The sequence below is a fragment of the Dasypus novemcinctus genome, chromosome 22 (assembly GCF_030445035.2).
Source record: "Dasypus novemcinctus isolate mDasNov1 chromosome 22, mDasNov1.1.hap2, whole genome shotgun sequence".
Lineage (NCBI taxonomy): Eukaryota > Metazoa > Chordata > Mammalia > Cingulata > Dasypodidae > Dasypus > Dasypus novemcinctus.
Window position 1 is genome coordinate 50,035,648 of NC_080694.1, and position 26,959 is coordinate 50,062,606.

Genomic DNA, 26,959 nt, shown 5'->3' on the forward strand with positions numbered 1-26,959 from the left:
CTTTATCAGAAGCTCTTGAAGAAAAACCACTGGTAGTTGAGATGTTATCATCATCATGCTGAGAGGTAGAATCTTTAATTTCCTTTACAAGGGAAAATCCGGAACTGCCAATTGGGAATGCCGATGATGTGGATGGCTGACAGTGTAATGCAGGGGATTCCAACATGGAGAAATTCAGATGGCTCCGATGAAGAGAAGGCCTTGTTAATACATCTGCATAATTTGAAGCAGTACTAGTTGTTGAGGGTTCTAAAAAGAAAAGCATTACTATCGTGAATATACAACGTGGAAAAAGAAATACGATGACAACAAAATGGTCTCCACTTTAAAAAAACACACTATGCAATAAATACAGCTTTAATTCAAGTTACTGAGGCCTCCTAGGATAAATCCGATATAAGATTTCTTTAGCCAAACAAGGTTTCAACTAACTGAAACTAGTTTACTAATATAGCATCAAAATATAATTCATAGGGGAGTGGATGTAGCTCAAGTGCTGGAGCTTCCCATGTAGGAGGTTCCGAGTTTGATTCCTGGTACCCCCTTAAAACAAACTAATAAAAAACCCAACTCTCATTGGGGAGTGGTGGTAGCTCAATGGCTAAGTGCCAGCTTGCCACATTTGAGGTCCTGGGTTCAATCCCCAGTACCTCAACAACAACCACAACAATACATACACATATATAATTCACTGATCACATACCACTTCTAAAGGATCATGGATCTTGATTTTTCTTGAACTGGTATTATAAAATTAAAAAAAAAAAACCTATATAAGTCATAAAACAAAAGACATGCCTGTACCTCTAGAAGCAACTGCTCTTGTTAAATTTGTATATATCCAGATTATTTTATATGCACACAAAAATATTCTCTGAACTCAATCATGTCATACATCCTGTTGTGTAACTTTTTAAACTTACCAATAATTTTGTCTCTACTTTTTAAAAACTATACTTGTATTCCACCATACTGTCATAGTTATTTACTATAATTATTCATGCAATGTTTTTCTGATACTCCAAACATTCATGCACTTATATCTGCCTACTTGTAATTGTAAGAGTATTCGTTTCGATAAATCCACAATGCGCTAATTTTAAATATACATGAGAATTATGAGAGGAAACACATATTCCTGAGCCACCCCAAAAAAGTCCAAATCAATAAATCTGATGTTGGGTCCATAAATTAACCTTAGCAGTCACAAATATTCTGAGAATGAATGGGAAAAAGGATTAAATGTGGAACTGCTCTGTCAGACTGGATATCAAAGTGTACGCTCGTTTTCTGCTTATGATAAATATGGTCCAAGTGTGATCCAAAGATTTCACATCAATTTTACTCCCACAAATAGCAAATGGTACTATTTCCCCATATTCTCCAACACTTTATATTAACCTTTTCTGATTTGTCAAATGGCACTATTTTATTTGCATTATTTAAATAAGAGATATTGAGCATCCTTCTCTTATATTCATTGTCCATTTATATTTCTTCTTTTGTTAAGTAGTTAATGATGCAGCTCATCTTTTATAAGATTTTTTTTGGCACTTTCATTTATACATTTTTCCTCCCCACCCCCGCCCCGCCCCGTTTTAGCTGGTCTATGTCCATTTGCTATGTGATCTTCTGTAACTATTTCTCTTTTTGTCTTCTCTTCTCATCTTTCTCTATGATTCACCTGGATTCGATCTTGGGACCTCTGTTGTGGACAGAGGTGCCCTGTCATCTGTGCCACCTCCATTCCTGGTCTCTGCTGTGCTTCACCCTGACTCTCCCCTTCATCTCTCTTTTGCTGCGTCATCATCTTGCTGCATGACTCACTTGTGCAGGCACTGGCTCACCACACAGGCATGCTTTCTCTTCTGCTTTTTCACCAGGAGGCCCCAGGGATTGAACCTGGGTCCTCCCATTGGTAGGCAGAGACCTTATCACTTGAGCCACAACCACTTCCCTTTTATAAGATTAATAAGATCTCTCTTTTCTTTTGAGGGGTGCGCAGCAGTAAAAAAATCAGTGTAATGTGTTCTGAAATATTACAACTATTTCTTTCCCAGTAGGCTGAACCCATTCACTTTTTTGATCTTGTCTTATGTGATACAGAAAATAACTTACGCTTATATCTTTTTTTTTTTAAGATTTATTTCTCTCTCCTCACCCACTCCCCAACCCCGTTATCTGCTCTCTGTGTCCATTTGCTGTGTGTTCTTCTCTGACGGCTTCTATCCTTATCAGTGGCACTGGGAATCTGTGTTTCTCTTTGTTGCATCATCTTGTTGTGTCAGCTCTCCGTGTGTGCGGCGCCATTCTTGGGCAGGCTGAACTTTCTTTCGCACTGGGTGGCTCTCCTTGCAGGGCGCACTCCTTGCGTGTGGAGCTTCCCTAGCAGGGGACACCCCTGCTTGGCACGGCACTATTTGCGTACATCAGCACTGTGCATGGGCCAGCTCACCACACGGGTCAGGAGGCCCTGGGTTTGAACCCTGGACCTCCCATGTGGTAGGCAGATGCCCTATCCGTCGGGCCAACTTCACTTTCCTCGAGTGGTTTTTACTTATCCTATTCTCTCATCCCTTATTCTATATGACATATTGATAAGACAATTTTTTGCCTATTGGCAGACATCAATGCAATCAAATATATATAGGAACTATAGAGGAAAAAGGAACCTATTTTGGTATACTTTTTTTTGTAGTTACACAGCTTCCTCTCCCACCAAACGAGGTCCAATAAAGGGCACAATCTGGAATAATTAGGCTAAAACAAGGCCATGCCATGTATGGATGCACATAGCCATAAATGTAATTTCTAGAAGTACATCTATAATCACCATGTTATAGATCAGCCCAAGTTAATCTGCAACTTCAATCTACTGCTAATTCAGGTTCCAGACATGTCACTGCAGGGTCCTCAGAGGTATGAACTCTTACTGTGTCAGTAAATATTTAATAGGTACATTTTTTGAGGTTTTCCTCATTGGTCTATTCCACTAAGCTAGCAAAAGTAATCTAGACATCCAATGGCTCACATCATTAAGACAGCCAACATGAGGAAGATGCATGAGCAGACAACTACCAACCAGACTTAGAATGGGCCACAAATCTTTAACTATTCTTACTGTGCTATGAAGCTTTGAGACTGTACAGTGCTTTCTAGTCAGCTCCATTGTTACTACCAACATAAAAGTTGCACTATGAAATTAAGCTTTAATAAAAATTCAGGACTATCATATCTAAATTATTTTAAGTTTTCCATAGTTTTACACTACTGTAGGTTGTTTAGAAAATGCAATGTCAAATTTACATATAATGTTTCAGAGTAAACACAAGTTATATCTAGTAAGATGTATATTCATCTTATTATAGAGTTATCAGTGGTACTTTAAGTGTCATATGATAGAAGATGTTGAATAAATCTTTGAGGGAGGGCAAGGCAGACTGAGAGAAGAGAATTGTTTGGGATTTTAAGGATTAAGATAGGAAATAGATACAGATCTAAATTAAGAATGATGGGAAGGGAAGCTGATGTGGCTCAGGCAATTGAGCTCCCACCTGTCACACAGGAGATTCTGGGTTCAGTTCCTGGTACTTCCTGGAAAAGAAAAGCAAGGCAGCATGCTGGCGCAATAGGCAGGTGCAGCAAGCTGATGCCAGAAGATGACGCAACAAGAAAACAAAGAAGAAACACAACAAGAGACAAAACAAAGGTCCCAGTGCCTCCTAAAGAGAAAACGAGCAGACATAGACAGCACCCAGCAGAGACACAGAGAGCAGAAAGCAAGTGCAAAACAGTGAGTGGGGGGAGGGGGAATAAATAATAAATTAGGATTTTTTAAAAATGATGGGAAAAAAATGTTACCGAAAGCAAAAAGCTGCCCATAGGAAGCAGATGTGGCTCAACTGATAAAAGTGTCCACCTACGATATAGGAGGTTCAGGGTTCAAACCCTGGGCATCCTGGCCCGTGTGGTAAGCTGGGCCACGAGCAGTACTGCCGTGCACAAGGGGTGGGGGAGTCCCATGCACAAGGAGAGCCACCCCATGCAATAAAAGCACATCCCACCCAGGAGTGGCACCACACACACACAGAGCTGATGCAGCAAGATGACACAATAAAAAGAGGCAGAGATTCCTAGTGCCACCAAGAATGCAAGCTGACACAGAAGAACACACAGCAAATGGACACAAGGGGGCAGACAACGGGGTGGGGGGGGGGGAGGGAACAGAAATAAATAAAATAAATCTTAAAAAAAAAATAGCTGCCCATGATTTGCTTCTAAATAATAAGGGGAACTGGGGTGGGAAGGTGGGTGAATATGTGTGGGAGAAGAGAAAACAAGACTGGCCATGAGGTGATTGTTTAAGTTGGGTGATGGGTACATGGAAGTCTACTGTACGATATTTCTACTTTTGTAGTTTGAAATTTTCCCTAATAATTAGTTTACAGGTTACAAAAATATGTATAACATAAATGTAACAGAAAATATACCTTACAAACTTTATAATGGAATTTATAAAATTCAAATTGGAAGTGACAATGGCAGACCATTGAATTATTTCCATTATTTGAAAATTCAAACACACATGAAAACCTACAGGTACAAACTGAGAAACTCTCCATGTATTTCATACCTAAATTAATTCTTCAAGTTAATTAATCTTCACAAGTTCACTCATTAAGATGAAGGAGTACACACTAAAAGTCTCTAAAAGAGAGAAAAAAGCTGGCATCTGATTCAATAGCCAAAGAAGACAGTAACATGGTAGCAGCCAGATTAGAGATCTACCAGATTAATCCTCAAGATTTGTCATTGGTAATGAACTGAATGAAATCTTGAAAAGTATAGATACTAAAAACTTCCAAAGTTATTCTAAAGAAAACAAATGAACATTCAACACCTAATCCCAACTGAATTAATATTACTAACACTTAAAATTTGACATTTTCCAAGTAAGAATCATTCTTTCATATTCATTTCACTACGACTATTTTTCATTGTAAGCAATCAGGCAGTAAACACGTTAATAGGAACACCATGGGGGAAAGCAGACTTGGCCCAGTGGTTAGGGCATCCGTCTACCACATGGGAGGTCCCCGGTTCAAACCCTGGGCATCCAAATACAGATTCCCATGCCACTGACAACAACAGAAGCGGACAAAGAAGAACACGCAGCAAACCGACACAGAGAACAGACAACTGAGGCGGGGGGTAAGGGGAGAGAAATAAATAAATAAATCTTTAAATAAAAAAAAAAAAGAACACCATGGGAAGCGGATATGGCTCAATAGATAGAGCGTCCGCCTACCATACGGGAGGTCCAGGGTTCAAACCAAGAGCCTCCTGACCTGTGTGATGAGCTGGCCCATGAGCAGTGCTGATGCACACAAGGAGTGTTGTGCCATGCAGGGGCGTCCCCCACATAGGGGAGCCCCACGCTCAAGGAGTGCACCCCATAAGAAAAGTTGCCTAGCGCAAAAAAAAGGGCAGCCTGCCCAAGAGTGGCACCACACATATGGAGAGCTGACACAGCAAGATGACTCAACAAAAAGAGACACAGATTCCTGGTGCCGTTGACAAGAATACAAGCAGACACAAAAGAACACACAGCAAATGGACACAAAGAGCAGACAACTGGGGGTGGGGGAGAGGGAGGGGGAAGGGGAGAGAAATAAAAAATAAATCTTAAAAAAAAAAAAAAACCACGAGAATTACCAAGCTACACTATACATCCTCATCAATTATTTAGGTAAAACTTTTAACCAAGTTAGAAAAACTTCTTTTATTATAAAAGTCAAACATAAGATGAAAAAAAATAAATAAAATGCACTTCATCAAAAGTAAAAACTTTTGTATTTTAAGAGTGAAAAGGAGAGCAGATGTAGCTCGAGTGGTTGAGCACCTGCTTCCTATGTACAAGGTCCTGGGTTCAATCCGTGGTACCTACTAAAAACAAACAAACTACAACAACAACAACAAAACAACTCTCACTGGGAAGCAGACAGAGCTCAAGTGGTTGAGCACCTGTTCCCAAGTATGAAATCCTGGGCTCAATGTTACACCTCAATAAAACATTAAAAATAAATAAAATCTCCAGAAACTCGTTAAATAAAAGAAGTGAAAAGCTAACCCATAAAATGGGAGAAAATATTTGCAAATCATATACTGAAAGAGATTTATATTTGGAATATATAAAGAACTCTTACAATAATAAAAAAGTCCCATTAAAAATGGCAAAGGAATTTGAATAGACATTTCTCCAAAGATATCCAAATGGCCAATAAGAAGATGAAAAGCTTTTCAACATCATTAGCCATCATGGAAATGAAAATCAAAATTACTTGAGATACCCCTTCACAACCACAGGGAGGACAGGGAGGGGAGGGGATGGGAGAAACCTAGGAAGGAATGAAGGGAGGACAAAACAGAAAATAGAGTTGGTGAGGATGTGAAGAACTTATAATCCTGATACGTCAGTGGTGGTAATTTAAATGATACAACCACTTTAGAAAAGTTTGGCAGTTCCTCAAAATGTTAAAGAGTTATTCTATTACCCAGAAATTCTAGGCCTAGGTATTTCCAGAGAAATGGGAACATATATCCATGCAAAAAATTATATACAAATATTCCTAAGAGTATTATTTATAACAGCCATTAAGTGTAAAAACCTAAATGTCCATCAATTCATAAATGAATACATATATATTCATACAATGGAATACTGCTCAGCAATAAAAAGGAATGAAATAGTTACACATGCTACAACATGAACCTTGAAAACATGCTGAGTAAAAGAAGCCAGTCCAAAAAAAACACATATTGTATGATTCCATTTATATGAAAAATGTCCAGAATGGGCAAATCCACAGAGTTAGAAAGTAGATTGGAAGCTTCCAGATATTGGGGAGAAAGAATAATGGGGAATGACTGCTAATATAGAGTTGTAGGGTGACGAAAACGTTCTAAAATTAAATTATGGTGACTATTTACACAACTCTAAATATACTAAAAACCAATGAACTGAATCACATGTTAAATGGGTAAATTGTATGGTATATGAAATTTATCTCAAAGCTGTAAAAAATTACTTAAAGTACATAGATAAGAGTAATATTCCCAAGTGTGCCATACTCATGGGTTATATTGAATCCATTTAATATTGTAAAGCCTACCAAATGTTAACAGTGCATCCAGAAAAGTTCAATCTTTGAAAATGCAGGATCACTTACTGTAAGATTAATGAAATGACCCAGTTGAGCTAGCTGCAGAGAGGACAAGAGCCAACTGCAAGTTACACTATATCCAAATTCAGTGTTGTGGGAGGCATTATCAGAGTTTCATTGTAACAGTTAACACTTATACAGTGCTCTTCAGTGCCAGGACCTATGATAAGGACTTCATGTTTATTCTTTTCTTAACTTCTAAGTATACAGAGGAGAAAAATAGATTCATTAACATGCCTAAAGCCACATGACTAATAACTGGTGGTATGAAGAGTCAAAACCAAAAATTCAAACCAGAGCTTACACTGTTAACTGCTATTGTATATCTAAGCCTCCCTTAATAAATACAAAGTCAATAAATAAAAAGTTCTCCAATTTGAACTGTCCTGTAGTTTATATATTATCCAATTAGATTTACTACAGCCAGAAAATACAGAGATATTTAAAATTAAGGTATGAAAACCTACTATTCAAAATAAAACACCCACATTCTATTTACCTTCTGTATTACTGACTGTTGGCTCAGGAGTGATCCTCCCATCGTTAATATTCGAGCTCTCCTCACTGGTATATATGAGATGGTCATCTTCTCTATTTTCCTGCCAATGTGGTACCTCCCTCGTGTCTGCTGAGCAGCTGCATACATCTTCATTCTTGTTGAAATATCTCTGTAGCCATCCTGGAACAATATTCTTAACGGATTCTGTAACCCTGCTAAGAATGCCCTGCTGGGGTGGGAGGAAACACATAAGGCAGTTTTAGAAATTTCTCTTTAAATAAATACCTACTTACAGAAGGCAACATGCCAAAAAAAAAACCCCAACTGTTTCTAATAAAGTTCCCTAAAGTTTATCTAACAGTTTAATTTACTTCAAGTTAATGACGACACTGGTATTTTACAAATTCTACAGGTACTACCAAATTCCTACTTATTTCTTTTCTCCATATGCATACATCAATGAATCAATCTCCCAAATGGTCATGTTATTGTAACCCCAACAAGCCATCAAATAGTAACATTTTAGATTAAGTGAGGAAACACACTCTAAAATGGTTAATTGTAGAGAAAAGGTAACCATTTTGATGCCAGCACAAAAGATAAATACCTTAAACAGCTTTCCCAAGCAATTACTTTACTTCACATTCTTTAAGACAGAAGAACAAAATTTAGTCAAATAGAGATTTAAAAAAAACAAACAGGAAATAAGACAACTAACTCAACATAATTAACTCAAGAAATAGTCTAAGATCTTTATTTGATGGTGAAATTTCATTATAATAAATCCATAAAAATCTGAGGAATTAATTTTATTGTGGTAATTTTTAAAGAGAAAAAAGAAATGCCAGATTATAACTACTATTATTATTTACTGAAAGTTATGACATTGTTCTAAACAATTTTTATATTATTCAATCTGATCCTCAAAATAACTTCATGAAATTGATATTAATAATCCTATTTTTATAGATGAAAAGAGGCAATGAAATATTATAACTTGCTCTAGGTGACAAACTACCTTGTATCTAGAATAGAGAAAGAGCATGGGCTTTGGGATTGGTAGAACCTAAGGTCAAGCTGAGTACCTCCCTGTACTCTAATAGTATTACCTGATAGGAATTATAATAAAAATCAAAATGATGTGAAAAGCATTTCACAATTTTCGAAATAGTACAGAAAATATAATGATAACTTCTCATTACTAAACAAGGGGAAAAAAGCTAGGAAAAACAAACAGAATGAGGCAACTAATTTTAGGCAAGAATTTCCTTCATGAAGTAGCATTAGTAGGATATCTGAGAGTCACAGAAGGGAAAAAAAGATGACAGGTACCTACAAAGTAAAGTCAAGTGGAAAGTACAAATTTACCTTGAAAGCAAACCCAAGCCAAAGAGGCCTAGAAAAATCCTGTTAACAGAAAAGATGGAAGACATTTCTGATATACGCACTTGAGGAACAATATTTTCCTAACTGTATGAAAAGGGGTGGGTAACAAATAGGAAGTATCTAATTACATTTCCATATATTCTTCAAGCAGAAATTTAAGATATGCAAATGTAAGCTTTCTAGCAAACAAATGAAACAGTTTGTGTTTCTTACTATGAAGAAACACAAATTCACTGTTCCCCTTTTCTATGCTAATATAACACAGTCTTAGTTACTTTGGGAAAAAAAGATTATATAGCTACATTCGGGACTTATTATTTGTGACAACATACATATAATACTACTTATTTATTTACCCCCTGTGATGGATAGGATAATGTGTGTCAACTTGGCCAGGTATGGATGCCCAGTTGTTTGGTCAAGCAAACACTGGGCTAATTGTATTACTAGGGCATTTCATGGACTTTAAGCACCAGTGAGCTGATTGCATAGATGGCTGATTACATCTATTATACAATCAACTGGGAAGATTGCTGTCAGCAATGAGTGATGTCTCATCCAAACAGCTGAAGGCCTTAAAACAGGGGTCCTTAACCTTTTTTGTTCTACAGAACCCTTTGCCAGTCAGGTGAACATCATGGACCCCTTCTAAGAATGCAGCAGCAGATAGTTTAAGGACACTCAACTAGCTTTGGGTCTAACAACCACCATAATTTCAAAGTGCATGGATGAGCATAAGCAATTTTTTGAGATATGCAACAACTGCAATGTGATATGAAATGACTACTACTGTAATTTACTGCATCCATTCATAAGTGAAGGAAATACCAGATTTCAGTTAGAGATCAGAGAAAATAAAAATATGTTGATTTTTTTCAGTTTAAGCTCACGGACCCCTTGGTGGTCCGTGGACCCCTGGTTAAGAACCCCTGCTTTAAAAGAAGTGATTTCAGCATTCAGAGAAAGAATACCCATCTCCATTTTAGGTAGCCAGAGCCTCCTAGGGAACTCATCAAGGACTTTCATCGGAGACCCTGGCTTGCAGCTGCCCTATGTAATTTGGACTTGTGCATCCCCACGGTCATGTGAGACAATTTTATAAAATCTCGTACCATTTACAGATATCTCCTGTTGGTTCTGTTTCCCTAGAGAACTCTGACTAATACACCTCCCCGCCATATTTCAAAAGACTTGGAAATGTTGCCAAGATATTATTCAGCTTCAATAAATTTGAAAAAAAAAAAATCACATTCCTGTTATTATATAATACATCAGCTAAAGCACTGTATCAAGAATTTAGTGTACAGTAATCTGTAGACTTTCTCTAAAGTGCTCTAGCTACTAAAAGTACCAGAGCACCCTGGGATACATTTAATTTCTACTACAGTTCCAGGCATAAATACCAGAAATAAAGCTTCAGTGTTATTAAGAAGAAGAGCTACTCAACATACTAAGACAAAGGTCATTTATGTGACAGCATTAGATATCCTGAAGAATAATCAGAAGACCAGACTGAATAGTCAAGATGAGTATCACCGAGTTCATGCAGGAAAGCTCATGTACTCTGCTTATAGACAACTTTTTCTAAACTAAAAATTAACCAATCTCTCCAATCTTAGCACACAGCAACTTAGTATGAGAAAATCAGAGTGAAACAGGAGTTATTAGTGGTATAAAAAAATGACAAGCGCTACACAGTAAAAAGAAATACAGATTTTAAGACTGACCTGTCCTTCAAAAAACAACAACAAACAAACAAAAACAGCTCTGGAACCATCATGAAAGAACAAGCACTTCAACAAGCCAAATAACTCCTTATAGGTTAAGTGACTCAAAGTCATTAAAAAAAAAAAAAGTTAAATTAAGCTCAGTATAATTTGGTTTTAGTGGTTCTCAAATTGTGATCCAGTAATATCAGCATCCCCTACATCAGACTTAGTAAATGTAAAATCAGAATGTCAGGGCCAGGGATTTGTTTTAACAAGCCCTCCCAAGTGATTCTGATGTGTGCTACACTCTGTGAACCAATGCTCTTATTTTAAAAATTAGATACATTTTAGGAAAAAAGTTTAAAACACGTGCATAAAACTGTACACTTAAAAGACTTAAGCTTCAGTTGTCTGGTAAATATATATATGCAGAACACTATCCAGACAAAAATTAAACTATATTATGAAAACATGCTAAAATGAAAAAGAAAAACATCTTACAGTAACCATTTTAAAGTGTGCTAAATGCACATATTTAATGCTTTTCCCAAATCCACTTACTTTTCTTAACAAATTGAGCTTTTTCCTAAACAACAAAATCACAAATTTGATGCCTCAACCTATTCTCTGCCCTGCTAGGCTGCCCCTAGGTACTGAATCACCATACTAGCTCCTGACAGGGTCTGGTGTGCGCAAGCTACTAGACAGAGATTAGAAGGTGGGAGGAAAGAAAGAGGTCTTTCTCTCTGTACTCCTTCCCTGCTTTAGAGTTCCATCTTTGAGTCCTCTAAAACCCTAACTCCAGCCAGGTGACTCCTCTTACACTCCAATCACACCATTCTTCCCTTTATCCCTCAGTCCTAGTGACAGAAGCAGTTTACCCAATCGCCAGTCTCTGGACATCACCCTCTCCTGTACTTGCTACCTTAATCGTAAGTATATTTTATAAGTAGGTAAGTATTAAGTACTTTGTTAAAAGTATTTTATCATCTGGAATGAACTGTTTCCTGCTGGGCCCCTGATACTGCAGTGCTAATTGTTAAATGTTTTCCTTGTTTGTTTTTTCGTAACTGACATGAAAATGGTACTTAGCCTATCTATCAGTAAAATGCATCTTTCTTATTAGCAATGGAACACAGGTACCACACTTGGGCAAAGCACTTGTATTACCTTTATGGCAATATAGGTGCTTTAAAGCCAACTTTCATCTCTAAACTAATCTATGAATGGGGAACTTTATCCTTGTGTCTATTTTAGAACCTACACTAACTCATGGAAGTAAAGACAACATTGCTAGCCTTCATTCAATTACTTCAACAATTACTGAACACATTCTACATGCCAGACACTGAGAAGTGGAGCTATACAGAGCAGTGAACAAGTTCCTCCTTCTTGGAGCTTACATTTTAATTTGGGAGACAAACAATAAACAAGTAAACAAGCAAGTATAATATGTAACATATAAGCACATGATATGGTGTTTTAAGTACTATGGACAAAAATAAAGCAGGGAAGCAAGCAAGATGGAATGGGTATTTTATATAAGCAACGACTTAACAAAGGTGAGGAATGAGTCACACAAATTTCTGGTACAGAAGTATTATACAGTGAGGGAAACAAGTGCAAAGACCCAAATATAAGAATGTCTTTGGCACATGCTGGCCAAGTTTCTGGTAACCTTACTAATAAAATAAAAACCTAATAAACCTTAATAACTATTTAAATCCATCAAAATTACCCCCTTGATTTGAGATACATGTATATGAGAATCCATGGGTAATCTCTTGTGCTATAGTTTATACAGCAAGTCTCTGTAAACAGCTAAAACAGTGGTTCTCCAAGTATAGTCCTCAGACCAGCAACACTGGAGTCACCTACAAGCTTGTTAGAAATGCAAATTCATTTGCTTTAACAAGCTCTCGAGGTGAGTCTCATGCAAGTTAAAGTTTGAGAACCACTGCATTACAACAATCTAAACCTCAGTGGCACCCTATCCCAAGGAAGGTCTTAGTAAATATAACCTTCAGTATATGCTTAACTACAACATAAGGAAAAGTTTTACCTGACAGACCACTCTACTTTTATGAAGTTTCTCCTCTTCTTATCTATAAATTCAGCATAGCGTTCTGCCAGTTTTTATAAATACCTACTTTATTATATCGGTTTTGAAAATCAAACCAGAAGTAAACATAAAAGCCTACATATTTTATTTCTAGTGCTAAAAACATATATAGAATGCTTACTGTATACAGAAGTTTTAATTAACTTGACTGTAAATGTGTGGAAATGGAAAGAATTGATGGTAACACATTAGTGAGTAGAAGCTGGTTTATAAATGGGATTGTGGTTGAAAAGAAGTCTAGGGATGTAAATCTCAACTGAAAGAAAGCTACAGAATGATCTAGAAACTGAATAACACAGTGAACCCAGAGGTGGATGAGAATGGTGGTTACTAAGTACTAATGCAAGAATGTCCTTCTGTGAATTGGTCAGATGGATATCACTATTGCAGAGTGGTGGGAACATGGAGAAGCATGGGAAAAATACAATTAATGTAACCTATGGACTATAGTTAACAGCAATATTGGAATATTCTTGCATCAACACCGAAGACGTACTTTACTAATAAGAGGAGGGTATGCAAAAAATATGCCAAATGTACACTATGGACCATAGTTAGTGATAACAGTCTGGTGATATTATCTCATAATCTGTAACAAATATTCCACAACAGTGTGCTGCATTGGTGAAGAGTTGTTATACCAGAATTCTACACATAATTTGTCTTCTAAGTTCACAACTTCTGTAAAGAAAAGTATATTTTTAAAAACATATATAGATTATGTATTCATTTTAATAGATAACCAGACATTAGAATTTTTGTTTAAAAATCACTAGGGAATAGAAATCTCCTGACTATGCACAGAACTGGGTGGGGAATAGCAAGACTATCAAACAGATGTGGAGAAATACCTCCTTAACTGGCAATTTTGTAAATAGGTTCTGAAGTACCTGAGACAGACTTCAGTCACCAAGGAAAATCTGAGAAAGAGTAAAGAGAAAAGGGGAAATTCTTTCTTATGGGAGAAAAGGAGGTCCTGGAAGAAGAGTTCTTTGGGACTTTAAGGGAAAGGGGTAAACCAGCTTCCTATAAGACCCTAAAGAATGTTTTATGATGAAAACTCCAGAAGAGAAAGCAGAGGTACTGTGCTACTAGAAAGTGAATACTCACGACTCACTTTACCAGATCAGCTTCCTCTCTACTCTTTAGAGGCGTGTGAAGCTATCCCAGTATAAAGGGAGATTTAAACCAGCCTCAGGAATGTTAACTAACACAAAGCCAACTAAATGAAAAGCAGAAAGGTAGCAAAAGAAAGCAAAATTAACAAAAGGCTCAGGAAAAAAAAAGTTTTTATGGCATTAGAATCTTAAAACTACTGTCGTTCTTATACCAGATAATAAGTAATGAAGTTAATTTCAAGGATTAAGAGAATAAATTTTTAAACTTGGACTGATTCAACCAACTGGGTATCCTCTCTCCAAGAACTAAAGAATAATTAATTCATTTGGCAAAACATGTCAAAAACGCCAGAGATTTAGAATGGTTAAATACCCAATTACGGGACCAGAGATAAATGCAATTCAATATTAGTCTTATATCAAGCACACCCTTGTGTGTACAGCATTGTGAATATATTCGCCAATCTGAGTTCAAGGATTAAAGACAAAAGGCTGAGGGAGGGGAGCACCTCTTCCACAATATAATCTCAAACTCATTTGTAATTTAAGACATTATTTTCCTTCCAGCAATTTGTAATCTCAGAATAACCAGAGCAATCTTTCTAACATGGACAACTCATCACTAATCTATTCCCTTCCTCCTTCATATACAAAGCTGTCTTCCTATTAGCAGTTTTGACTTAGTTCATTCTATTCAACCCATCTTTCTTCACATTATCCTAAATTCATATTATAAAATCTCTATCCTCAAATAATTTCACTGGATTGCTCTTCAGTTTGAAGGTTCCAGGGCCCTACTCTCCCAGAATTACTGCTGCTTGATTTCCCATCTGCTCTTCTGGCTACCTTTATTTCATTGAGGCCTGTCACTGACCAGGTCCCTTCAAGGGTTCTGTGCACTCCTTCCTACCTCCTCATCTCCCACATCACTAGGTTCAAACTTCCAAACATTTCTGAAAGTCTTATTTCATATACTTTGCCTACCAGTTTTCTCCCATGCTCCCTGTGACTCCAAGCGGAGAAAAAGAGACTAACTACACAGGACTCTACCTAAGACACTGAGTATCTATAAAAATACATAAGACATTAAATAGTAATAACTTAGATATTCCAATCTTTCAGTCATTTCCAGTTTTTAAAAATATATCACTCATTTTAATAATGTATCTCTATTATAACTTTAATAGTTGTTTCCATGAGGGAAGAAAGTAATCAAGCATCAAATTCTAATGTAGTTATTTTGAATCTAGTTTCAATAATCTGAATTTGGCCTCTAAATCTAAGATATTTTTGCCCTATTTTATAAAATACAGATAATGTCATTCAGCAGCCAAGACTTCTCTATCCACCTAGTATCCAAGTCCATAATACTTTTCTCAACTTCCATGCCGAAAACATTAGCATAAAAATATTTTCTGGCTAAAGAAGTAAAAATCTACAAATGACCAAAATTGTCACCCTCTTTCAAATCTTTCTGCCACACGCTCTGATGTAGTGTTATCTAGTTATCCATTCTATATCAGTGGTCTTAATAGATAATTTTAACAGTTATCAAACAAGGACAAGAAAATGAGTTCCATAAAAGACCTTCCAAACTGGCAACAGGAGACCCAATAAAAGTCCAAAGCAATTTAACCCACAAAAAGTTACCTTTAAGATATGTCACATTTTTATTACATAGTCTGTTCGAAAACTAGGGGTTAAGTGTTTTTTTCTTAAGTTACACACTATGAAAAAACTGAAATCAAGCAAACCAAAATACCCATAGACCAGCCAGTCATTCTACTGTCCTGTTTCTAACAGTGAACACAGGAAGTGACAATGATCATATCAAATGTGTATGGTAACAAAATTTCAAGCCTGGCATCCCAATACAGAAGAATGTTTAAAAATATATTACATGTTTATTATTCTCATAATAACAATATTAAACAAAAACAAAAATATACAACTATGATTAAAAGCTAAGTATCTAGAAATAAAATATTTTTGAAAATACAGGGTTCATTACAATTTTCCAGTGATAATATATTCTGTATCTAATAAAAATGGTTTAAATTAGTGACATTCGCTCAAAAGTCTCTTCATTTTATGTCAAACCAATAGACATATGTCTCATCAAGGAACTTTCAAGGAAATGGGGATAATACCCAGGCTTTTTTATGTCATTTACCTTAGAAATATTGGTAAAAAGGGGCCTCTCATCACAAAGAAAAAAAAAACCTACTTCACATGAAACAATTTAATACTTGGATTTTTTTGCCCCTGCCCACTTAAATGACTGGTATCTCTACCAAGAAAATACTTTAAAAATAAAAATTAAAAAAAGAAAGAAAAGAAAAGAAAAATAAGTACTTTAGAAGGTAGTAATAGTTTAAGGTCTGGTCTCATCACACAGTAAACAAAGTCCTTGGATGCAAGATGAATCTACAAAGGATTGCACTTGAGCACATAAAGGAAAAAAATCTTTATTAAGAGACAGCAAAAGTCCAAAGACAATGTAAAAGAAGCAGATGTGGCTCAACTGATAGAGCATCCACCTACCATATGGAAGGTCCAGGGTTCAATACCCAGGGCTTCCTGACGCGTGTAGTGAGGTGGCCCACATGCAATGCTACCACACACAAGGAGTGCCATGCCATGCAGGGGCGCCCCCATGTAGGGGTGCCCCACACGCAAGGAGTGCACCCCCCGAAGGAGAGGAAAAAGTGCAGCCTGCCCTGGAGTGGCACCGCACACACAGACAGCTGACGCAGCAAGATGATGCAACAAAAAGAGATGCATGTATACATCTTCCAAAAAAATACAATTTACAAAAATGATGGGGTAGGGGGGTGGAGAGTGGGGTATATGGGAACCTCTTATGTTTTTTAATGTGACATTCTTTGTGATCTATTAACTTTAATAAAAAAGTATAAAAACAACAACAACAAAAAAAAAAAAAAAAAAGAGTGTAGTTTCCTGGTGCCACCTGATAATACAAGCTGACTCAGAAGAACATACAGCGAATGGACACAGAGAGCAAACAAAAGGGGGGAAGGGGAGAGAAATAAAAATAAATCTTAAAAAAAAAAAACAATGTAAAGATATTTAAATCAAACAGGCCTAGTTAATCATAACAATGTGGAATGAGTCCTTACTATGTCCGCCAAGCCCTATTGTAAGCCCTTTACTTATATTATCTCATTTAACTTCTACAACAATTTCCACTCTATAGAGCAGGAAACCAGGCAGAAAATTTAAATAATGTGTTTAAATACCAGAACACAGATTCAAACCCAGTGTTTCCATTATAGCACACTATTATAGCATACTATTTTTCTAGCAACTATTTCCATTTTTATCTCCACTGATAGCATTAAACACCTAGGGTAAAGAAAAAGACAAAATAAACATAATTAGTGACCTCTGGAATGAGTTAATATTCAACCTCTAAATTTCCTTTTCAAAATTAAGAGTACTCTTTAGTCATCAGAACTTCCTTGTTTGGGACAAAGTATCATATAGAAGTTACCAAAACAAATGCTACACTATCATATAAACGAGGGTTTGTCAAATCATGGTCATTGGGCCAAATTCACCCCTCAAAACTGTTTTCATAGAGTCCTCAGGCTAAGGATAGTTTTTACATTTTTCAAAGGGTTGTGAAAACAAAATATGTAGAAACCACAAGTGGCAGAGCCTAAAATATTCACTAACTAGCCCTTTAAAGAAAAAGTTTGTCGATCTCTGAAGCTAAACTGTTGGTTTCCCGTTTTGTAAATAGCTAAATGAAGGAAGTGACTAGCAGGACAAAAACTTTATCTATGAGCACAAAAATGAATGGATTCCCTTAGCTTCAAACCAGAAGCCAAACCTCTGAAGCACGCCCCCAAAAAAGGGCAGAAATAAATAATTCCCTCTCACCAGGAGGTGGCAGTAGATTCTTCAAGAGGCAAAGTTCAGGTTTGCCCACCTGCCTAAAGTTTGTGTGGTGGCTGTAAGAAAAGCAAGTTGACCTCTCCACAGAGCTGAGTTTCTGGGTCTGACAAGTCTGCACAAACAGGAAATGAGAAAGGAGACTGAACAGGTAACAAGAACGAACCACATCCTCTTTAGTGACCTGTTCACTCCCAACTAGAAAAAGGACACCATTTTCTAAATACAACTAGACTAAGGAGTGGAGACAGGCAAAGCCAGGAAAATGACAGCTTACATTATACAAGGCTGTTCCTCACTTTTGCTTCATTATTTCTTAAGCGTTACTACCCTTTAGTTAGTTGACCAAAACAATGGATTTTTGCTTCTGCAACTTCCAGCAATGACAACATTTTACGGAAAGATCAGGAGTTTAAAGGAGAAAACGCTAAGCTTTAGGTATTTCCCAGAAGAGCTCAACCAGAAGTGAAAACAGGAAATTATAAGTCAACTGAATACATGCAAGTCTCAGGTACTGCCTGACTGTGCTAGGTCACTGGCAAGACAAGCAATGGCAAACATCCATTAACTAATACTGCCAGACCTCTCATTCTTGTTCCAACTCTTTACCACACAACCAAAAACTTAAATTTTGCCCAGAAACCTTGGACACTTAATCCAATAGCATTAGTATAAAACATGCTATGTCATGAAGCTCCTTGTTATTCATGATGACTCAGCAGCTGCTGCAAAACATCCAGTTGACAGCCTAGGATAGAAGACAGCAAGCAGATAGTCCACAAAAGTTTCACTAAGGACTGAAGAAAAGTCCTTATTGTTAGATACATTAAAGGAGAGTGTTCTTTAATATATATTTGAATTCTCTTTGGTAGCTTCTGCAAATATTAAATAACATGTACAGTGTTGCACAAGAAATTCCCAAACAGTTTTAGTCTTCAATTCAAAACCTAAAATGTATTTTCTTTTTTAATTAAACAAAAACAAGAAGCAAAGAGCATTTTAGAAAGGGACAATAAGTTATGAAGATCTGAAGCTTAAAACTACACAGTCTGGAATGCTATCAGCTCTAAGCCAGTTTGGTTCCTAAGTATGTTATGTTAAGGCATCGTCTCCCCCAAAGTTAGACTTTCATCTGAGTACATTTAAAAATAAGCTGTGATTTAACTTTTGCCACCTCCAGTATATTAACTCCCTTCTAAACTTTGTCCAGACCATCAGTTCATCTGTATTCAAAACAATTCAAAACTACTATATATGTAGTAATAGTCTTTTAAGGAAATATAAGAAAGCACTCAGACATTTATTCTTCACAAGAAACAGAAATCATGTGTATCTAACTTCCATTCTACAAAAAAAAAGGCTTAGGTTAAATAAATGGTCAGGTTTATGACCTGAATTCTAACCTTAAATCCACCTCCAAGTACTCCTGTTCTTTACAAAGAAATCTGAAAACCAGGAATTTTCTGTATCTATCTAGGGAAAACCTGATGGGATATGATAGTAATGCCCAAGCCTTTTAACAATTAGTAGGAAATACTTAATGCATAAACCACAATTTTAACTGCTCAAAAATTCCCCTCAAATCTTAACTTGTAAAAATCTGTTGGTTTTTAATGATCTAATTTAGCACCGCCACCAACGAATATGTTAAAGAGTTCAATATTCATTATCATCCAAAATAAAGCAATCTACAAAGGCCACATTTAATAGCATGTACTGATAAATCATTTTCAATTTTGCTATACTTTTGTTTTTTAACAAGCTTAAACCACCCACTTCCCACCTCAGTATCGCTGAGAAATTTTTAAGTGGCTTTATTAAAGTAGATTTTTAACGTTTCCCTGCTCCACCCCGGAACAAATAACGTTTAAAAACGGAATTCTCTTAGAAACAAATGTCTCGTAATTAGGCTAAACTCCATTTCTAACACCCACAAGTGCAGACGGTGGTTAAATTATAAGACCACCAACATTCCTGGAGCGTCAAAAAGTACCTAAACTTCTAGAACACACGCCATAATATTAAAATATTTTGTGCGTGAAGTCAGGACTGGCGTCCCGGTCAACTGTGGAGAATGGCCAACTCCAGGATCTAAAATAAAGGGGAAAAAAAGGGAGGGGGATGTCACGCAGCGGAGAAAAAACGTAAGGGTGGAGAGGGACTTTCGAAATGCCCCAGTGCCACAGTAACTATAATACTGTTAAGAAAAAAACATCTAAGCAAAGCTCTCATTGCGGGGAGAGACACCGGAGGGGAATAGACGAGAGAATTAACAGCTTGAATCTAAGTCATTCCGTTTTCCAGGTAACAGCGACCCCAGCACCCTCTCCCCATGTGCCGGGGAGGCAGAGTCCCCGGGGCAGACCCCTCCCCACCTACTCTGAAACGCGGGAGACCGGCCACTTCTCCCTCAAAAGTGGACGTAAGGAATACTCCCAAACCCCCAATCCTTGCCCACCCACCCCAAAAAAAAAAAAAAAAAAAGGGAAACGCGCGTACCGTGGGCCTAGAATTTCCTTTCCCGCCCTGCGCCAAGTCCGGGGAAGCCCCCGGCCCAGAGGGCTAGGGAAGAGGCGGTCCGAGTCACACGTGTGCGCCGATCGGCTGGGCCTGTCTCAGCCCACTTCCCGTCGCCACCCAGGCGGCCTGCGTTCCCGCCGCCTCACTGGGGCCTTCCTTTGGCCCTCCCGTCCGCTCCACGTGCGGCGAGGGAGGCGAGCCGCGGCCCCGCAACGCCCTGTGTGCTCCCGCCGAGTCCCCGACCCCGCCAGGCCACCGCGGCGTCGGGGCCCCGTACCTGGTGCTGCTGTCGCCCCTGCGTGTAAGGCTTAACTGGCCCCTGGTGGCAGCGCCGCGTCCGGATCTTGCCGCCGCCCCCTCCGAGTCCTCCGGCTCCGGAGGCCATGGCGGAGGCCCCGCCGCTTCCCGCTCCGGGGCGGGTAAGGGGGGCGGGAGAGGCAGAGGCGGCGGCCTTAGAGCCCCTCCCGCCCGGCCCCGGCCCAAAGGTCCGTCCGCACGACCCACACAACCGGGCACAGACACACCAGGGACCGCGAGGTTGCGGGCAGGAGCGGAGCAAGGGTGCGCGCTGGCAGCGGGAGAGGGGGTGGCGGCGGCAGAGGCCGAGCTGGCTCCCGTCCGGCAGCCTCCCGTGGACCCCCGCCTCTGTGTATGTCACGGTCTCTATGGAGATCGCCCGCAGAGGACAGCGGGAGCGGCCCCGCGCGCCGCCGAGGCCTCAACTCGACCGCCGGCCGCCGGGAAGCCTTCTTCCGTCGCCCTAGCCGTCGCTGCCGCAGATCAGGCCGCCGGCGCCACCCGCCTACCCCTCCCCTCTGCGCACAGCGCCCGCCCCGCCGCCGCCGTCGTCCCTGCAGTCGCCGTCGCTGTTGCGCCTATTACCGCTGCTAAGGCCGCCGCCGCGGTCGCGAGCCAGAACGCCGTCACTCGTCAGCGCCCGACGCCTGCGCGTCATCACACCGCGACCGGGCGGCAGGCCAGGAGGAAGGAAGGGCTGGGGGAGCCCGCGCTCTCGGCCGCGCGGCGCGCTGGGAAACGTAGTTCGGCGGAAGAGAGCGGGTTCACGGGAAAGAAGGCGGGGGAAGGAGATCGCTGCACCGCAGCAAGGGCACAAAGCGAGGGCGCCCGTTCCTTTTCCTGCTCTTGGTTGGGTTGTAAACTTAGGCTCTTGAGAGGCATATGAGAACAGTAGCCTCCTCGAGCCCCGTCAGTTGCCTCCTCGAGCCCCGTCAGTTGCCTCCTCGAGCCCCGTCAGCTGGTTAAACGGGCAGACCGTAAACAGAGGGTGAAATCAAAGACAGGAACTTAATAGCTTAAAAAAGAAAAAAAAAAAAAAAACAACGTGTGGTTGAAAAGCAATGCCACGATCCTTAGGCCTAAAGCAGAATTAGAAAATATACACAACTTAACGTCTCGTTAAACATATACGGGCTTTGTGGTCAAGGGCTGGAAGTCCGGCTCCGCCACTGTTCAGCTGTTTGACCTTGGGTAAATCAAAACCTTCTAAACCTGGCTTCCTCCTCTGCGAAATGGGAACTTTAACGTCCACTTTACTGAGCTGTTGTGAGAAGTTGGCGCGACCGTCTATGTAGAGCACTTAGTGTATTTTCCTGGCATAGAAGGAATGTAATAAATGGTACTTATTAACTACACCGAGAGCTGACATTAGAGGTAAATCGTGTATTCCCAGCAATAAACGAATACAAAATTTGCTCCCAATAAAAAGCCATTATATTTAGGAGAGTGAATAAGTGAGGTTCAAAGACAGAATCCACGCAAGGGTAGAGATTCTTGAGGTTGACCGTTAGAAAGGACTTGATGCTCACGTGGTCCAGCCCTGTTCAACGGTCAAGAAGATGATGCAGAGAAACTAGGTGGCACGTTCAAGGACACAGAGCTGAGCAGTCAAAACCAGGACTAAGCGAACTTTTTTGTAAGAGTTGAAACAAGCCACCAATAATTAGAAAGAAAAATCTATTGTGAAAAAAATAGATATCATTTTGGGACAATTGGTTTTAAAGCACCTAAGTAACTTTGGCATCAAATAGACTTAGTTTCAGATCTATCACAGATTTAAATATTGTACTATACACTAGCCATGTAACCTCCCAGAAGTAACTGATCCTCTCTCTAAGCTTCCCTATCCTCATTTGCAAATAGAATAATTATTTACCTCAACAAAGTGGTGGTTCTGGCAGAAGGAATTGTGTGTGTAAAATATCTGGCTCATAATTGTTATCTAGAAAGAATCCTAATATAAGCCAGGTTGTTAGAAACAAATAATTAGCTCCATAATTTTTATACAATCTCCACCAACAACCTGCCATTCATATCATTATATAAATCATGTAAGTGAAACTGACACCAAACTTAGAGTACCTTTGAACTTGTAGAAACTTTCAACACCTGAAAGAACTACGCTGTACCAGGCATAGGCTTACAGAGAAAATGGTTTTCAGTGGTACCTCTGGCCATAATTACCAAGACTAAAAGGTTGCCAAATACGAAAAACATAATCTGCTTCCTCCTCTTCTCCCTTCTCCTAGAGTTTTGCTCACTTCCACCCCTGGCTCCCCTCTACACTCCCTAGCCATGCCTGCTGTCCCACCTGAAGCACCTCCTCCTTCTTAAGAACAATTGTTTCTCTCAGACGCTTTTCCTCTCCTAAACTGATGCCTTGGTTTTTGGTAAGTCTTAGCGAGGCATATGACTAGCAGAGTGAAGTAACTCCTGATAAGCTAACTCAGAGAGAGAACATGTACCTTAATGTCTAAGTGGGCTACAAATATAGGAGCTTGAACTGCAGCCACAATCCATTTCCCTTTTCATCCTACCAGACTCAAAATTTCCAGCACATGGATCAGCTGGAGCTCAAAATTCATCTCTTTCCCCTTTCTTGGATGCTGTCTTTTGACATGTGGGACAACTTTCATATTCAAGCTTTCAAAGGAAGGGAAGTACAAAAGAACTGGGCCAAACGTCAAACTTCAAAAGGTTGGTGGGATTTGAGGTGCTTGGCCTTGCTCTTCATTGCTTACCCGATTTCATATTTACTTTATTCCTTTGGACTAAAAGAATATTTGAGAGAACAATAATGCATTAGCCCCACCTTTATGTGATTGAGTTATTGAACGCTTTCCCAGGAACCTTGAGAGCAGAAAAGGAATAAGGGCAGAGAAAACTACATTCAAAACTTCCCACTGCCCAATTTTACCCTGAAATAGTTATCAGTCTCACAAAAGGGTGCAGTAAGTTCTTGTGCATGGTTTGGCATTCTAAAATAACTTTGTTTCTGTGCTGAAATGTAGTTTAGAGTTCCAAATTACCAATTCACTTATTTTTGGAACACATCTCATACTTGTTAGCAATTACTAGGAGTAGAATAGATTATAATGATTATAAAACTTTAAGGAAAATTACAAATTTGCCTGCATTCAAACATACAAATTATTATTGAACACTTCCCTAAGAGATACTATATAATTTGGGAAAAAAAACATCAAATGCCACAGAACAATCATAGAGGTTAATGAAACCCCTTCAGCCATTTTAGGAATTAAGTTTTTGAGGAAGGGAATACTTATTACTTCGTATTTTTTAAGCATTTTATATCATATCGGAATTTAATTTCCTAAAAACCTTATGAGATATTACTATTCATATGTTACAGAATCATATACATACATATACATACAACATATAAATGTTGTACTATGAACTGTTTCTTGAATTTTTTTTATCTTCCTTTTCCTTCCATTGGTGGCTTCTGTTACCATCAATCTTTAGGCCTAGACAACATTGAGATGACTCTGAGAAATGCTTTTATATTTTGGGTTGTTTCATCGAGTATATTTTAATGGAAACTCATTCCATCTCGCTGCCCCCTAGATTTTATAGTCCAAGAACAAAAGGATTTTCTGCCCACAGCTATATCCTCAGCATGTAAAACATATAGCAGTTGCATGCTATTTGTTAACACTATCGCTTATTTACCCAATCAATACCCAATTATTATCAACACCGTTTGCATCAATTTTTAAATTATAATAAATATGCAATAACAAATACAGCTAAACAAGTTTAACCTCTCCTGACCTAAATGTAGTCCTTTTCTAAGTTGCACAACAAATTCATTTTTCTCAAGTTTATTTGTTTAGCCTTCATGATAAAGCACTCATGAACAAGATGAGCATCATAAGCAAATCCCTGTGATAGAGTTATCTAAAGATTCTTGCATAATCCTAGCAATTCTGAGAGGAATTATTAGCCTCATTTTGCAGAAGAGGAAACTAAGTCACTAAGGAGATAAAAAATAATTTTTAAAAATTGCAGAGCTAATGAGTGGCAGAGCTGATATTTGAAATGATTCCTTTATTCCTTATCCCAAAGCCCTTACTCTTGCCTTTGCCATCACTTTTATAGCCAATTTAGAAACCCATTGAAGCTGTATGCTCTTAAATCTAATCCATTCCTGTGGGTGTGAGTACATTATGAGTAGGATCTTTTGGTAAGGCTACTTCAATTAGAGTGTGATCCACCTCCATCAGAAGGGTCTTAATTCTCTTGTTGGATACTCTATAAACAGAATGAATTCAGACATAAGAGAGAAAGTCACAGAAGCAAGAAGCTGAAATCAACAAAAGTAGAAGAAAAGGGAGAGACCAGTAGATGCTGCCATGTGCCTTGCCATGTGACAGAGCCAAGGATCACAGGCAACAAGTCTTTAGGAAGAAAGCATCCCCTTGATTATGCCTTGATTTGGACATTTTCCCAGACTCCAACAGTAAGGAAATAAATTCCCATTGTTTAACTTGATCCATTTCATGGTGTTTGTTCTGAGCAGCCTAGGAAATTAAAACATCTGCCTACCGCTTATAACTTATTTTAATAATATGTGATTTTCAGTTTACCTGAAAACTCCATTCTTTAGAATCATCTCTCTTTTGACATCCACACTGAATAAAATGTTTAGATTCTGGTCCTGCTTTGTCACATAACAAGAATAGATATTTGCCTAACTGTGCAGTCTGAGAACCATTGACTAGGGCTGACTCAAGATCACCAGGGTGTAGGGAATCCTTCTCTCCGCAGGGGGACTCAAGGGTGTGTTGTAGGATGGGAATGAAGAATACATCTGCAGGGCTATTTGGGTGTAAGGGATGTTGTCTATCAGGCCTCCAAATCTCAGAAAGATGCCAGGTTAACAGAGTTAGTAGAATATAGTGTTTAGCATAGAAACAAAAGAATATTGTGAAGACTGAGGAGAAAACTAACAGCTATTTGTATTTAGACCAAGCGGCAGAACATAAAAAGCTGAAGGACAGGAATCCCTTTTCAGTAACCAAGTTGAAAACCAAAATTAGATCAACTTCACTTTTCTTAAACCTAGATTGGTTTTTTGTTCGTTTGTTTTTGTTTTTGCCATAACAGATATTCTCTTGGGAGACATTTCTATTTATGAAAAGCTTATTTACTATAAGAGTTCCTTTCCCAAAAAAACTTCTTTATTTTGCCCCATATTTAGGGTTACCCCTGCCAATTACAAGTTAGCAGATAGAGAGGCTGCTGGCCCTTCTCTGATAGATAAGGAATATCCACTAATTATAAATGAAATAGTATTTAGTCTAAGCTGAACCTATATTTAAAAATACCATCAGATATTCTCCAAATGGCCAGAGGAATACTTAAAGACAACGATCACAGGAGTTGGAAAGTTTTATTTATCTATTTTACCTAACCAACACAAAATGAGATGTCTGCTACCATGTCTATTGAAACAAATTATTATTGAGAGTATCTTTAGTTAGATCTCCCTTCTACCCACATTTTCACATGATAATTACTGCTGAGCATTTCATTAGATAGAAAATTAACTTGAATTTAGTGGTGTTTTTTAAATGTCTATTTCTTTTTAAAATTTTATTCAGGTAACATACCACAACCTAAAAGTTCTCCTTTTAACCACATTCAGATGCATAATTCAGTGGTGTTAATTGCATTCACAGTGTTGTCCTACCATCACCACCATCCATCACCCCAAAGAGAAATTCTGTACCAATTAAGCATGAACTCTTCATTCTATTTTACACTTCAATCTCAACTAGAAATTTAGTAAAAATGGAACAGACCAAAGTGGGATTGGGATTCCAGAAAGTTATGGGTTTTTTTGATTGATTGTATTTTAGAGGAAGAAGGGTCATGGCAGAGAGAAAATATTTAAAGATATAAAATAAATCATTGCATTTTCACTGACTTGCTGTGTTCTTTATCTTTTAGGAGTAAAATAGTTAAGACAAAATGAATGAGCTATTATAATCAAATTTTGATTAACTACAAATATTACTTGATTCTAATGCACCATAGAAGATCTTTCCTTATCCTGACTACATGTGGCCATGTATCCTAGGTGATTCAATATATGTGTTTTTATATATTCCATTATACTTAGGGCATATTTTAAAGTC

At 38.4% G+C, this 26,959-nt stretch overlaps 1 protein-coding gene and 1 long non-coding RNA gene across 8 annotated transcripts in view; one reads left to right on the top strand and one right to left on the bottom strand.

Moving 5' to 3' along the window:
• The window catches only part of NUP153 (nucleoporin 153), a 68,116-nt gene extending 46,665 nt beyond the window's left edge, over positions 1-21,451 (bottom strand). Inside the window, exons 1-3 of one of the 7 annotated variants that reach the window (XM_071210986.1) lie at positions 21,378-21,451; positions 7,723-7,951; positions 1-249 (exon numbers count right to left, since the gene is read on the bottom strand). In XM_071210986.1, coding sequence (XP_071067087.1) covers positions 1-166 — 166 coding nt within the window. In that variant the 5' untranslated portion in view covers positions 167-249; positions 7,723-7,951; positions 21,378-21,451. Of the gene's footprint in view, positions 250-7,722; positions 7,952-20,474 lie in introns of all 7 variants that reach the window. The other 6 variants (XM_004484787.5, XM_004484788.5, XM_058285269.2 and 3 more) reach the window with 6 other exon arrangements.
• A 1,950-nt stretch (positions 21,452-23,401) lies between these two features.
• Positions 23,402-25,310, top strand: LOC139437302 (uncharacterized). The gene is made up of 2 exons (XR_011647043.1): positions 23,402-23,489; positions 25,081-25,310. It is a non-coding gene; the product is annotated as an uncharacterized lncRNA (long non-coding RNA).
• The last annotated feature ends 1,649 nt before the right edge of the window (positions 25,311-26,959 follow it).